The 14669-nt window shown below is 40.6% G+C and overlaps 1 protein-coding gene across 4 annotated transcripts in view; it reads right to left on the reverse strand.

Moving 5' to 3' along the window:
- Positions 1–14655, reverse strand: part of ATE1 (arginyltransferase 1) — a 69447-nt gene extending 54792 nt beyond the window's left edge. Inside the window, exons 1-7 of one of the 4 annotated variants that reach the window (XM_085229465.1) lie at positions 14503–14655; positions 13473–13536; positions 12528–12590; positions 11774–11877; positions 10746–11018; positions 4667–4899; positions 2926–3054 (exon numbers count right to left, since the gene is read on the reverse strand). In XM_085229465.1, coding sequence (XP_085085591.1) covers positions 2926–3054; positions 4667–4899; positions 10746–11018; positions 11774–11877; positions 12528–12590; positions 13473–13536; positions 14503–14590 — 954 coding nt within the window. In that variant the 5' untranslated portion in view covers positions 14591–14655. Of the gene's footprint in view, positions 1–1734; positions 1864–2925; positions 3055–4666; positions 4900–10745; positions 11019–11773; positions 11878–12527; positions 12591–13472; positions 13537–14147; positions 14393–14502 lie in introns of those variants that run through there. The other 3 variants (XM_085229464.1, XM_085229463.1, XM_085229466.1) reach the window with 3 other exon arrangements.
- Between the last annotated feature and the right edge of the window lie 14 nt (positions 14656–14669).

Consider the following 14669-nt stretch of genomic DNA (forward strand, 5'->3'; position numbering starts at 1 on the left):
ATCCTGGATGTTTGCCATTTTAAGACCCAAAGCAGACCTGTAAGTACTCCGAGAAAGCCCTGTGCATAATACAGAATTTCATTTTACCTATGCTTGAAAGAAATGCCTGGCTCCACAATGTCTGTATGACATGAAGTCTGAAAAAGAGCGTGAGAAAAATTGAGGGCTTTCAGATAGCACTTCCCACTGTTCTTCTAAATAACTTGGAGCAGTTTCACCCTACTTAGTATCTAGTATAGATATAGAGGTTCCAATAGTTCTCCTCCCCCAAAGATTAGGTATTAGGGCCTCTAAAACAGATTAAAATACTTTTTGTGTAATTATGAGTGATTTGGACCATCACACCCAAGCCTAAACCAAGCCATATATTCTGCCCCAAAAGAGATTAATGAACAGGGCACGAGGTGCCATTCAAAAGTGAACTGTAAGCAGTCATTGATACTGTCCTTCAGATTCATGATGAGCCTTTTATTGAAAAAAAATCCATAACTGAACAAATAAGTAGACATAGGAAGTTCTTACCACCCTGTCAATGCAACAACACAATTTTAATAGTAAAGGCATGCTACTGTATCTAAGCATTAAGGCTCGAATACAATCACTGTAGCAGACAAATGAAGTCACACATCAGACCAGGTAATGCTTCTTACAAATCTATTAAATAGGTCAGAATTTCCTGATGTATTTCCAATTTTTACCACGTTATAATTAACTCAATTTATATCAGAAATTGAGAAAAAGGCAGCAGTTATTATTGTTATAAGTCTCACTGTGTTACAAAACAAAGCGAAATAAAGTTTATGGCTTTCCACAGTAGCATTACAGAGATCTTACAAACATGCTCCCCTTACATTCTCTCGATCTAAAGCCAAAAATGGTTATGTGGTTTTATTATTCTACCTGGAAAGCAGCCACAGTTTGCTAGGTATCACTTCTGCGCAAGTCTTGCTCTTAAGAACCAAAAGCTCTGGCAGATCAGTACTCAAGCCTTGCATTTGCAGTAGATAGAAGAAATGATGGATCTGAGATACCAGCTTTGTTAATTTTGCTAATGGAAACATTGTGGCAAGAGCCAAAGAACCAGAAGATGCTTGCTCAGAACTCTACTTGTCTTTTTAAGCCTTGTTAGATTAGGATTAGCATCCTACAAACCCCTTTTCCTATTGTAGAAGGCTCTTATTCATGCACAATGCACTCTGAATCGAAGGCAACCAGCCCAAGTAGTATTTTTGCACTATTCCTACTGCAAACTTGGGTTCTAGTTAAGAGCTACGCTTGGCAGTAAAGCATGAATAAAACTGAGATTTTTAAAACCTTAGCCTATTACAGAAAGCAAAGCAAAGAAAAATTAAGGAAAAGCATGAAAGTAACAAACAACTTTAAAGCAGAAATACTTGTCATCAAAAAGGCACTTCCATACCCTTATCCCACTTCCAACAGAAATATCTCAGTTCCAAACCTCTTTAAAAGTCCTGTAACAACACTTCTACTTAACGTGTTAACGTTGCATGAGAGCAGTGCTTCCCCCCCTTCCCTCTGGTTCAGCTTTTCCTTCTCAAAGCCTACAGCAGAAGCTTACTAAAAAACACAGAAGCTCCCTGTCTGTTTACATTTTCCCTCCCAAACTGAAACTCCAGTATTTCAACATTTAGAATCATTCTAGCAGATACCATTTCCCACCATTTAACTGCACAGTAAGAATGTTTTCATAAAGGTGCATGCAGTGAACTGTACCTCATTTTCGCCACATTCAGAAGGTGTGTCCTTGTGTACAGCCATCTGATACTTGGCAAATAAAGTGGCTGACTGGTTGAAGGATGATTTGAACTGTGGGTCCTCAAAAGAGACAGGTACTAACCTCACCTTCAGAGCAAGGAAAATACAAGCATACTGTTTTGAGTGCATATAATCAGATAATATGCTTCTGAAGGTAAGGCTAGTGGAAGATCTTCTCCTATCCATTTCAAAGCCTTTGAAGTCAGTATTCTACTTTAAATATAATAAAAAGTAAATCTTCTATAGGGGAAAGTATATTTATATGGCAACTAACACTAGCCTTAAGCTGACTGATGATACTTCCATTAAAGAATAAAAATTACATAACACTAGAACATTCCAAAGCACCAGCTTACTCAACCTATTATTTTTTTTTTGTTACCAAGTAACTAACAAACCAACAACAAATTTTTCTATGTACAACCCCAAGAACTATCAAAATGTTTTAATTTCTAGTGGCACATCACTTGACCCCAGTTTAGCTATTACATATTCTTACTACGCACACTTTTCATCCAAAACTCTGAAGTTTTTCTTCTTAGTTTTATTTGAGACGTAGTATGTCCAGCCAAATACCTATCACACATTGCCTGGTCATCACAAGAAGCAGTAACAATGTGTAATTTAGATAGAGTGAGTTGATCACTACTTGATGTGCTTAAATGAAGAGGTGTGCAAAATTTAAGTGAACCTCAAACTAACAACTTGTATGTGTGATAATTTCTTCACTCACATGTTGGCCCTGATCGTGCTTGCTCCTCCACATATGGATGCATTCAAACCAAAACCAATGAGACTACTTATCAGGGCAAGCATCCAGCCATTTTCAGTTCCTGGGAGATTTATGTGTATATGGTCCATGACATTTTACCTCCAAAGCCTCATCTCTTTCATCTCTTATTCAATAGCATAGCCATCTAACTCTAAACTTTTCTGTCTGCGATTAAGACCAAATATTCATAGCACTCAAAAAAAAAAAAGATAAAGGTTTGCACTTTCAGAATGTTGATTGTACTTGATACAGTATTTTACATACTCCTGAGTGTAAGGTAGATATAAAATCCACAGTTGTTTCTTCTAGAGTCTATGCAAGACGCATGAAATGGAGGGGAAGCTGAGCTTTGCATAGAATTCATTTGGCCTTCTGACCTGATTTATAGTTGGTTTATCAGGTGGGTCCTTGTGAATAACCATCTGGTAACGTTTATAGACCTGGTAAGACTCCTGAAATGTGGCTTTGAACTGTGAACTTGGCGGAGATGATCTCACCACCCTCACCTTCAGAAGAAGTTAAACATTTATTATTACAGTACCATGCAATAATTACACATTTATAACATATACAGGCATCACAACAGAGAGAATTTTTCACTTCCTGAAAAAGAACCCTACCACTTAATTAATGTTAGACAATAGCCTTTCAATTCTTCTCACTTCACATTATTGAAGGCTTTTGTATGTAATTCAGAGTAAATACAAGGTTTTCAAGTGATGAACAAACTGAAATGTCTATAGAAGAACCACGTAAGTGGTTTTCAGGAACTAAGCTCCACAAATGGTAAGCAGATTGACATTTTAAAGAGATTTTTGATACATCTTCAAATCTTCTGTTCCTGTGTTTTCTCATCATGCAGAAAAATACTTGAAGGATTCATGCATTTGAAAGACTCATATCTGTCCTCTTTGGATAAAGACCACATTTGCATTGCAATGGTTCTAGGAAGATTTCCAGGTATTTTTCATATTAAAGGAGGAAGAGGAAACAATGTTCCCCTATTCAATTACTAATTAATTTAGGTAGGAAATTGTGTCCTTCCTACCACCACCCTTACATACAAGAAAATAAATTTTAAGAATCCATAAATTAAACTGTTCTTAGTAAAAGTGATTGCTTCCTGACCAAAGGAATGCTATTACATGATGAATGGTGAATTTTCACTACGGTCATTCTCACAGATACCACTGGCTCTAATCTACAAAGAAAAATTTGTCAACAATAGCAAGGAACAATCTGAGGAAAAAACTTCTATAATCATTCTCCTTTAAATTCTCTCAGCATCATCTTAATGAAAACATTCAGACAGGATCATTACATTTGTGAGTTAACTTATCATAAACCTGGAAGAGTTAGCAATTATAGATCAGTCCCATGGTTTCTTGTCAGTTATTGAGGGTGCATTTTTTAAGTCACCACCATTTCAAATAAGTACCAGAAATACAATTCAAATTCAATTTCTAGTACCATTAGTAGCTAAAGGAAAATGTACATATTCAGAAAGCTTTCCAGCTTCCAGAGAAAAAAAAAAAAATGTGTTTACAATTAACCAGTGTCAGCATGTCCAAAAGCCTTCCAGGTAACTACTTCTATAGCAAAAATAGATTTAATTGCAACCAATATATTATGCTGGTTTCGACCATAACTTTTACAGTTTCTAAAGACATCAACACATACCACAGACATTTATAAAAGAGCTATCTTCTCATCTGTTTAGTTTTATCAACAGTTACTGCTTTCTAGCCAAGATTCAGTAGCATAGATAATTTAACTACTTATATGCTGCAAAACTAAATATTGAATGTCTCTCATCGTTCAACACTCAGTTAATTCAAAGTCTTTCATTTTCAAGTCACTCAGTATGAAATCAATTTACAAGTGTTTCGTTCACTGCACTGCTCTCTTCTACAACTGACTGCAAGTGCAAGATTACCCCCTTGTGGTTACACAAAGCTCAGCTGTACCAAAAATATCATCACGTACCACATAAATTCTAAGATTTAAACTGCAGCCAGTTAATAAAGCCACAGAAACTAAACACCTAAGCATTTGCAGAGTTCCAAAAACCAAGACTTTTCTGTAATTTGCCTCCAACAGCAGTGAATGACCCATTACCTCCAATTTGTGCGGTGCATCATCAGGTAAAGGGACAAAAATGAAGTCTTCAATGCTTTTTGGTTGGTTTGCTGTAGACTTCGAGTTTTGCAAGAGTAAAGCTTGATGTTCTGCTTGAAGTGGAGAGCCTTCAAGGGTGCACCTCTGATTCTGAAGGAGTTTCTGCAGTTTTCTTTCTTTCCGTATGTCCTTCGCTTTTCGACACGGTGGCTTGCTCAGATCAGCCCCTTTGCCTGTAAGGAAACAGGCAAAGAATTAAACACCACATTGTGCAAGCCACAAGTAGCCCTCACACGATGACTGAAAAGCAATGGTTAAAACTACCAGTAATTGCAGACCATGGTCTGAACATAACACGGTCCTCCACGTTACAGCTTGTGATAATACCCTGTGTCAAGGGAAGTTGCAATGATTTTTTCCTCTGCAGCTTTCTAATCCAGAGTCAGGAATATATTTTAAAAGTAGTACAAGTAGAATTCCTCTTAAGTCTGTCCTTAAATCCCTCTCATCGAGCAACAAAAAGCTCCTGTTTAGCACACGATATTATGCTGCCTCGTATCCAAACAGCACCAGGATCAGCTTGAAACACTGACAGCAAAAAAGCACAAAACCAAACCACAACCACAAAACCTCACTGTCAAATTCATAAAGAATTATTCTACTGCATTAAAAACACAAGCACTATAAAATTAATACTCCACTTAAATCAAGGAGAAAAAGATGCCCGTGGTCCATTCTACCCACAAAATGTGCTGAAAGGACAGTCACCAAATAAATAACCCATTCCCAACCGCAATTTTTCCCCCACATCTCACAATTTTAATTGATACTGATTTTAAATGCATAAATCCAGATTTCTACAAGTTTACAAAAACAAGATTTTTTCCCCTAACACTCAGTTCTTTCACTTTTACACACCATTACCAGCCACTCCAGGAAGCAGAGAAGTAAGTGACTATCAGACTTCATTCCAGAAGCTGTGTTAAAGCCGTATGAAGCTGCTGCATTGCTGGAAACAGTGGTGGAAGAATTCATGAATTTTCAGGGAATACCTGCCTGATACTTGCAGCTGCTGTAGAAAGTTCCATACAGAGGGAAAGCTGCACTCAGAACTGTATTAGCAGCCACTTAATCCAGTTAATTCCTATAAAACTGACTCTCGTTCTGTGTTTTTATTTATTTTACATACAGTGGTAAATGAGCTGGAGGCCAAAAATAATCCATAATACTAACGATTTCAAAAGGAGAGGAATAATGGAACAAACTAGGCCCACAGAGGGAAGCACAGAATCATTTATCTTGCACAGAACAAAAACTGTAACAAATATTATGACAAACTGCTGAAGCAGTATTTGACGCTATTAGCTTGCTCCTGAAATCCATATATTTGCAAAGGACACACTGGCAACTATTGAAAGACTTAGTGGGAACGTACCCAGAATGGTGAGATGCTTTCATTTGAAGCATTAAGACAAGATATTTCCAACCCAGCTAATATTTATGAGAAATGAAGAATAATCCAAATGCAGACTTAACTATGCCTTATCCCACTTCACTCTGTAGGAGGGCTGCAAACTATGTGGAAATCAATTCTTCCAGGAGGTCTAGGAAAAATATGGTTAGAGCTTTCCTTCTTCCTCACCAGTAACTTTGTGGCCAAAAATGATACTTTCCTTTTGTCCTCTACCCACTTCAAACCTTCCCGTGGATAAGGGCAAGCACTTGCATCCTTCTGCAGACTGGAAATGGTAAAAGGTGAAAGGCTCACAGTGTGCTTAGGTTCACTTCACCTGCATAGAACTGCAGCCTTCAGAGTCACAGCTTCATCTATTGTTACCAATACACCACAGAAATTGTCAAAATACTTCCTACTGGAACCAATTTTCAAGCATCAGTAAAGCTATAAACTATTCTTCCTAATGCACAAACCATACAGAATGTGATGACTTCACTCACCCTGGGTATATCTGTTTTGGTTCATACTAATATACTGAAAAAGCAGTATTTTATTTGAAGGTTAAAACACTACTTTATCAGTTTTGTTTTTCCTGGTGCATTTTGCAATGAAGATGGTTAAAGAAAAGAATGGTGACCTGTCTTTTTCCCAAGATGTACATTAATTATTTTAATTAAATCCCAAGCACAAGCTCTAGTTAGAGGTACAGCATAAGTTAGAAACCAGAGATAACAGTTTTATGAGAACAAGATAAAAGGAATAGCAACTGGACTAAGGGAAGCAGATTTTACTCCTAAGCCAATAAAAATTATTTGTTAATATCCTGCTAACCGCTTTCTAGGGCAAAGCTCACTGCGTTTGGTTGCATCAAGCCAACAGTTCAGCTCATGGAGAATCATGATTTAGCTTGGAAAAGCTTGACCTCCTTGTGGCCTTCCAGTACTTGAAGGGAGTGTATAAACAGGAGGGGGAATGGCTGTTTACAAGGGTGGATAGTGATAGGACAAGAGAGAATGGTTTTAAACTGAGAAAGAGGAGGTTTAGGTTGGATATTAGGAGGAAGTTTTTCACCCAGAGGGTGGTGAGGCACTGGAACAGGTTGCCCAAGGAGGCTGTGGATGCCCCATCCCTGCAGGCATTCAAGGCCAGGCTGGATGTGGCTCTGGGCTGCCTGGTCTGTTGGTTGGTGACCCTGCACATAGCAGGGGGTTGAAGCCAGATGAGCATTGCGGTCCTTTTCAACCCAGGCCATTCTATGATTTGTAAATGCCACAAGGAGACTTAGGAAAGGGATGGTTATCTCAAAATATATAGCTACCATTACCAAAAGTGCAGTGAGAACTGCTCAGAACTTACAGGATCCATAAGACTTTCACAGTACCACTGTCTCAAGTGCACAACATCAAGATTCTGTTTTGGATATGGACATATAAATCAGGAAGAACAACAAAGAATAACACCTGAACTATCACAAACAGCAGGACCCTAACACATAAGCACTTTCTGCAACCTACAGGTTACATTTTTACCAATGTTACTGGTTCTCATTTAAAGACTTTCTCTATGAGAGCCATGGAAAACTCTTGAAAACAGTTCATAAGTACAATGCTGGTGTAAGCTCCTCAGAGCTCACCCAGTCTGGTTGTTCCATGGGGGCTCCATGAAAGCTGAAGTGCTGAGAGCATTTCAGAAATGAAGCTAATACCACTTCTGCACCCCCTCAGACTTCCTACAGCTGAACAAGCAGATTGCACAACTGAGTATCCTTACCTCTGTCCTACTGTCTTTGGATATTTGTCTCATTCAGACAAAAATATTCACCAGAAAAGGACAAATATCCTGAGACCATTACAGATGTTATGCGATCTGACCAGGGATAAACAAGTCAGTAGATGAGTTTATTTAAAATACTCATGATAAATCTAAAGAATGTTACAGCACTTCATCTGCCTTGGGCTCTGTTTCTTGTCTCATATCTTCCATAAGCTATAAGTTAGCTAGAAAAACTTTTTAAAACAATGGATGTGCATGCAGACATAAGCAAACCTTTCCCATCTGAAACTGTGCAGAAACAGCCCATTTTTTCCTATAGGACAGTGACCTGTTTATAAAAGAATAAAAATACAATTAAACAATCTTATTACAGAATAAGTCTACATTTTCCAAGATGAAAACTAAACATCTCTCTATCTGGAAAATTTTGAACTAAATTTGACCTGGGACATCACCTACTTGAAACAAAAAAAAAAAAAACAACTTCTGATGAATTTCTTCTTTTAACGAATATTTCTCCTCTATAAGATTAACCCTCTTTTTCTGAAACACCCAGTGAAAACAACGTTTCAAACTCCCCTTACCTGCATTTGCAGAGTGACTCGGTGTTATTAACATAACTGAAGACTGTTTTTCAACCCCCTCCAAATCAGCTCTCGTTACCCAAGCCTGCCATCTGCTGTCCATTTCTACATCGTTTGTTTCCAAAATGAAGTTTACATGCAAAGCTGATTATTTTAAAAACAAGAGGAGCTTGGAAATTTGCACAGCACAGCCACGTGGTCAAACTAAAATACAATCTTGAAGATTCCAGGCAAGCTTTCTAGGAACTTGCATTAGTTCTGTGCTGCACTGCTGGTTTTCTGCCCAAGCTTTCCTTTTTGTTCAGGTGCAAAATTGCTGCTGAAAACCTGATGCTCTTGGAGTATGAGTGATTGTTCACATTCTTTTGAAGTGTCAGCCTTGAAAGTAGCCAACCCACAGGAGGAGGCAAAGTCTTTTGAAAACAGAAGTGATGCTCTCGTTAACACCACAATATACAATATGTGAAAATTAGGAATTAGTATGACAGCCCAACCTATGTAGAAACCACGAAGCATCCAGTTCTCACCAGGATTTCAACCATGCTTGCTATTCCACATGCAACTGCAATCCAGAAAATACCCTCAATGTCTCTGAATCATTTTGGAAACCGTGCAAAATTGAAAACGTGACCTGCAAGATGAGGCTGCCTCACCTGCAACCCTTGGCCCACAAAGCATTTATAAGGTGCATCCACTTCCTTCTCCTACTCAGGCTGTTACTCAGATGACTTACGCTGACAATAACCCACCTGCCTCTTAGCACATCCCACAAGAACAGGGCACACAAGAAGCTGTAAGAGTGGCCATCCACAGCACTCTGCATGAATGCCCCAGCAGCAAAACTTCTGTCAGTCAGAAGGGCAATACAGGAGTGTAACAGCAAAGGGACCAGCACAGATAAGATGGTATTTCAAAGGAAAAGTAAAGGTGCTCATCCATCTTTGAAGATCTAGGCTTGCAGGAAAGACTCCAAACAGAGGAGAGATCTCCAAAGATCCTCCTCCAGTGGCAGTTTAAGAATGGGGTTTAAAAGAGGTGCAGCCAGGCTCCATCCCTTCTGGTCACACAGCTGAACTGCCTTCACCTGTGCTCCCAGGGCTGACCAGGTCCTTTCCCAGGTGCTCAATCAGTGGTTCAGACCATGACTCAGCAGTTGCCATACAACTTCCCAGCATTTTCTTTTTATCCAATGAGCCTCAAGAACTTCTCTGCAAGTGCAACAAACAGGGCCATGGCACACAGGATACCAGCTGTGACATTTGGTGTCAACAGTTAAGATGATCAAGGTTCAAGGTTGCCTTACTTAGTACACACACTTACCATACTTCCTTACAGAAATATAACTCTAAGTTCACAGTAAGAAAAAGGTAGAAATATTACAATTTTATAGTCTCATATCTGCTTGTGACATTGCTTTTCTAAGCCAGTTATCTGGAAATCTAGAACAAGGCAAGCTCCCAAACTGATGGAAAAATCTCAACTAGGAAACAGAAGAACAGTATCTGTACTTTTCTTCCCTCCCCCCCAGGAAAGCAATGTAATTTCCTTAAAGCACACATCATTAGACTGGGTGTACTTCTAGTGCCAGTCAGGTCTGCAGCTAACAGGCTATGAAAACATAATACAGCCTTAAGCCAGTTATTAGTGCAGTATAATCTTGGGGTGTACACTTTGCATAACAAGACAGCCTACAGATACAAAGAAGTGTAAAAACAATACTTTCTCTTATTAGATCTCCAACTGGTTTCTCACTGCTGCACAAGGAAACAACGGTTAAGCCTTAACCTGAGCCCACAGCTAGCACTCTTGCAGCACAAACACACCTCAAGGTACCTAAACCTGAGGTAACAGCATCCCCATAGGAGAAAGGGAAAACTGGATTGTATGTCTTTCTGCACAAAAAAGTATTCCAAACTGGAAATAGATCCCAATGTCTGATGACATTCAATCACCTTGACATTTATGACCACAATCTACACAGCTTTCAAACATCAAAACTGTCAGTTGTACATAGGTATATTCAGTAACTACACTGGAAAGCTGAGCACGATGGAAATCAATGCAACATCCAGGAAAAACTACAAAAACAAGTAACATGCAGCATCTATCAATACACATGGTATAATTTCATAAATAGGCAAAGGTATACAGAACAAGAAACAACAATTTCCTGAATTGGAAGATAAGCAAGATTAAAAAAAAGAAGGATTTTAAAAACCTGCAAGTAATGAAAACATGTTCCAATTACTACCAGAAATGTAACTACCTGGCTTTGGTGGTGCATGAACAGTTTTAGTAGAAGGTGATGGTTCTCCAGGGACTGCTGCATCTTTATCTCCACGTATCTGAAGAGAAGCCAACTCTGCCTTCTTCACATTCACCTCTTCTTCTGTTTCTCCTTTGTCCTCATCTTTGTTCTCCACTCTGTCTGTGTGATCCTCATTTAAGGGAGTCAGTTCAGCCTCACTGACATGAGATTCACTTCTATGTACAAAACCACACGAGACTGCATCCTCTATATGGGAATCCATAGGCTCTTCTGTAAACAATTAAGAATTGCATGAGTTGATTTATTTCTGTGTAACCACAACTCACACCCTGCACTGTTAACATCGAGATCAACTTATTTCCAATTTTGCAACTGTTCTTCCAACAGATGCATCTGGAATAGTTGGAAAACAGAAAGCTTTTTTGCCAGTCTTACTAGCATCATCTTATAAATAAGATATTTATTTTTTTCCAACAAAATTGGGAAGTCTCCACTAATTTCACACTACAAGTCCTGTTAGAAGAGGGAAATTAGGTCTCAGAACTGACACAGCAGGTTCCACCACAACTGAAAGTAGCTGGTTTTGGTGTTGGATAAGCAAAGTGCGTCACCCCTCGGTCACCTGGAAGAAAAACCCTTCTTGTTTCTTATTATTTTTCACTGTCCTGCTCGGTCATCTCTGGATTATCACTTTTATGGTAGTTAATAACAGTCTGATTCTCTACAGCATCAGCTACAAAGCAAGCTTGTGTCTAGACATAAAACTGAAAATACACTGGTATATGCAAAAAGCAATGAAATATCCTTCAGTGGAGCAAGGCAGCTGCCACAATTTGTTCTCTGCACTGCATTGTGTCCTTGATTCAAAATACTGTAAAGACATAACCTAGTCAGGCCTTTACAAAGGGGACTGCATGCAGAAAAAAAACAACAAATCACACTGATGCCATTCAATCATTCAGTCAGCAACTTGATCCTCATTTCAAACATCAGCCTTGCTTTTTCCAAATCTAGGAGTTTCTTACCTTCACTCACTGCTTTTGAAACATCTCCTTTAGAAATGAATTTCAACATTTTCTTAAGAACTTTCTTGTGAGATTTGGAGGTCTGAAAACGGAGTGCCTGGCATCTTAAAAAAGAGTTATGAATGCTTCATATATTTCTTCAAAATACAAGGACATTTATGAAGTAATAAGTGGCCAAATAGTTTATCAACACTCTTGATTTGATAATATTATGCTCTCCTTTTCTCCATGATATCATTATTATAGCAATACACACACATTCAATAATCACAAAAGTATATCACTGTGATCTGAAGCACTACAGAAAGAAAAGTTCTCCCTAGGAGGACAACACACTAGAAGTTTTTAACTTAGTTATCTATAGACACAATATTGAATCTAACCACTAGTGGCAGAAAAGCATATCTAGAATCAACTATTCAATTGACAGCCTCTTTTATTTGGGCTACTAAAGCAGTTTAGGAGAGATAGGTTCACCTGCACCATCAAACAAAACAGCAGTCACTGAACTCTTGCCTTGGACTGCAGTGCAAAACAAAAGGGAAGGGTACAGACTGCATACAGAAAAACATTACAAAGCCAATGACTACATCACAGAGTTACCAATGTGCCTGGGCACAAACTCAATGGAATATACTTGGTATAATGAAAAGTAGATGAACTTAAGTCCTGTGTGTTTAAGCCAATAAACATAATGGTTGCACACACTTGAAATGGTCACATCACTTACAGTACTATAAGCCAACTCTCTTACCTTATTGTGTATTGAGGACAACATGTTTGATTCATGATAGGTTTGTAGACATATTTTCCACTTCTAAAAATAATAAAAAATACCATTTTTCATCATCGTTTATCTTACAATATTAATGTTAACCAACATTCTTAAGTAGCAACAAAATCTTACACAAATAGTAGCAAAAGCTGAAAGGGAAGCTCCATAGCTTCTTACCATTATATTAACATATTATCCATCTAGAATAAATAGATTTTAATTAATGAAAGTTCACCAGAGAGCACAACTAAGAAAAGCATGTTGCATCTAGCGTGCTTTTTATGTATCAGAACAATACCTTCGATTCTCCAGCACATTCCCACCTGAACATCCACACTTATTCCCAAGAAGTAACTACAAGCAATGTGACAAGAACTGCCTGTAACACTGTCACAGAATGGAAAGTGCAGCAATGATAGCACAGAGTAGCCAAGTCCTAGGCTGCAGCAAACGAGGATATGCTCAAACACAGCACCCACAGACACAGAAACAAAGGAGACCACTTACTCTTGGAAGACCTCAGTTAGGCAGGGTTCTCCAGCAAGATCCCCTCACCTCCACTGCTAACCCTTAAATGAGGTCCGGGAAGGGGTGGATCCTGGCTCCAGCCCTTCCAGTCACTCAGGTACATTGCATGCACCTGAGCTCCCCTGGGTTGGCCCTGCCTTCCACCAGGTGCTCAATCACTGCTTCAAGCTGTGACTTTGCATTTCCACTACACTCCCCTTGCACACATACTCTTTCATTTCTGCTCCTTATTCTGCAGGCACAAACTCCAGTACTGACAAGAAAATACCTATCATCCACATACCCCTAAAAGAGATCGAAAAGGAAAAGTAGCATTTTCTGTGGTCAAGGGATTCTATTAGAAAAGGAGAACAAAAGAAGAATGAATCTAAGCTGGTGATGTTATTTTATATTTACCTTCGCCATCCTCTATCTATGAGGTCCTGGTAATCTTGAACCGTCATTGAATGTGCCCACATACCTGAAAGAAACAGTAACACGCTTGATTGGCAACAACTACACTTTAACACATTAAGATGTCACAAGTTCTACAGAAGTTACATAAAACGACACAGCTAACATGACACCAACAGATGTCTCTCAAGGACATGACCATATGTGAATCTCATCAGTGACTAAAAGACAGCAAGTTTTCCTCTCTTCCCATTCCTTCCCCTGGGGCTGGGACTGTGCTCTCCCTGGGCTGCCCAAACAGAAACGCTTTAAGCTCCCAGCCTTGCCGAGAGGATAAGCTGCCTCTCTCTGAGAAAGTCACCTGGGAAACACGAGGTTTTAGCCTTCTTAAACACAGCCATGCCTAAACAAGCAGGCTCACCTCAGTTACTCGAAGAGCACAACAACCTGTAACTTCTGCAGGCAGCTACCAAACAGCAGCACCTTACACGTTTGGGTGACTTTTGGGTCAGGAGCCGAGCATTAGTGAGTCTGAGCGTTACTACCAGCAAGTAAGAGCTGGACGCGACCCTGTCGGTGCACTCGTGCCCCAGGCAGAGCACGGAGCCACAGAGACGGCCCTCCCTTCCCGCGGCCCCCTCAGAGCCCGGCCCGCTCCCCGCCCGGCCCGGCCCGCACCGTGGGAGAGGTTGCCGCTCTCGTTCTTGCAGTAGCCGCAGCGGTACCCGTCCTCTCCCCCGAAGTACTCGACGATCGTCGGCGAGCTGCCGGCCGCCGCCATGTTCCCCGGCTCAGAGCAGCTCCCCGCCGCCCGCCGCCTCGCACCGCGCTCCGCGCCGCCCGGAAGCGGCTGCTCCCGCCATCTTTGCTGCGGGCACGGCGCGGGCGGAGCCCACCGGAAGGACCAACCCCGCCATCTTTACCGCGCTTCCCCACACAGACCGCCGAGCTCCTCCATCTTTAGTGAGGGCGGCCGCGCTCTCACAGCGTCGCGGCTCCCGGCACCGGCCCCGTCCCGCATCCCCCCGCTCACCGGCGGAGACTTTCCCCTGCGCCGACGCGCAGTAGCCGCAGCGGTAGCCCTCCTTCCAGCCGCGGTACTCCACCACGGCGCGGCGCATGGCGGCCCGGCCCCGTCCGGAGCGCCGCCCCACCCGCCTCAGCGCTACCGCCAGTCCCTGAGCGCGTTTTATCACCGCA

Source organism: Meleagris gallopavo, chromosome 8, assembly GCF_905368555.1.
Source record: "Meleagris gallopavo chromosome 8, MGAL_WU_HG_1.1, whole genome shotgun sequence".
Classification (NCBI taxonomy): domain Eukaryota; kingdom Metazoa; phylum Chordata; class Aves; order Galliformes; family Phasianidae; genus Meleagris; species Meleagris gallopavo.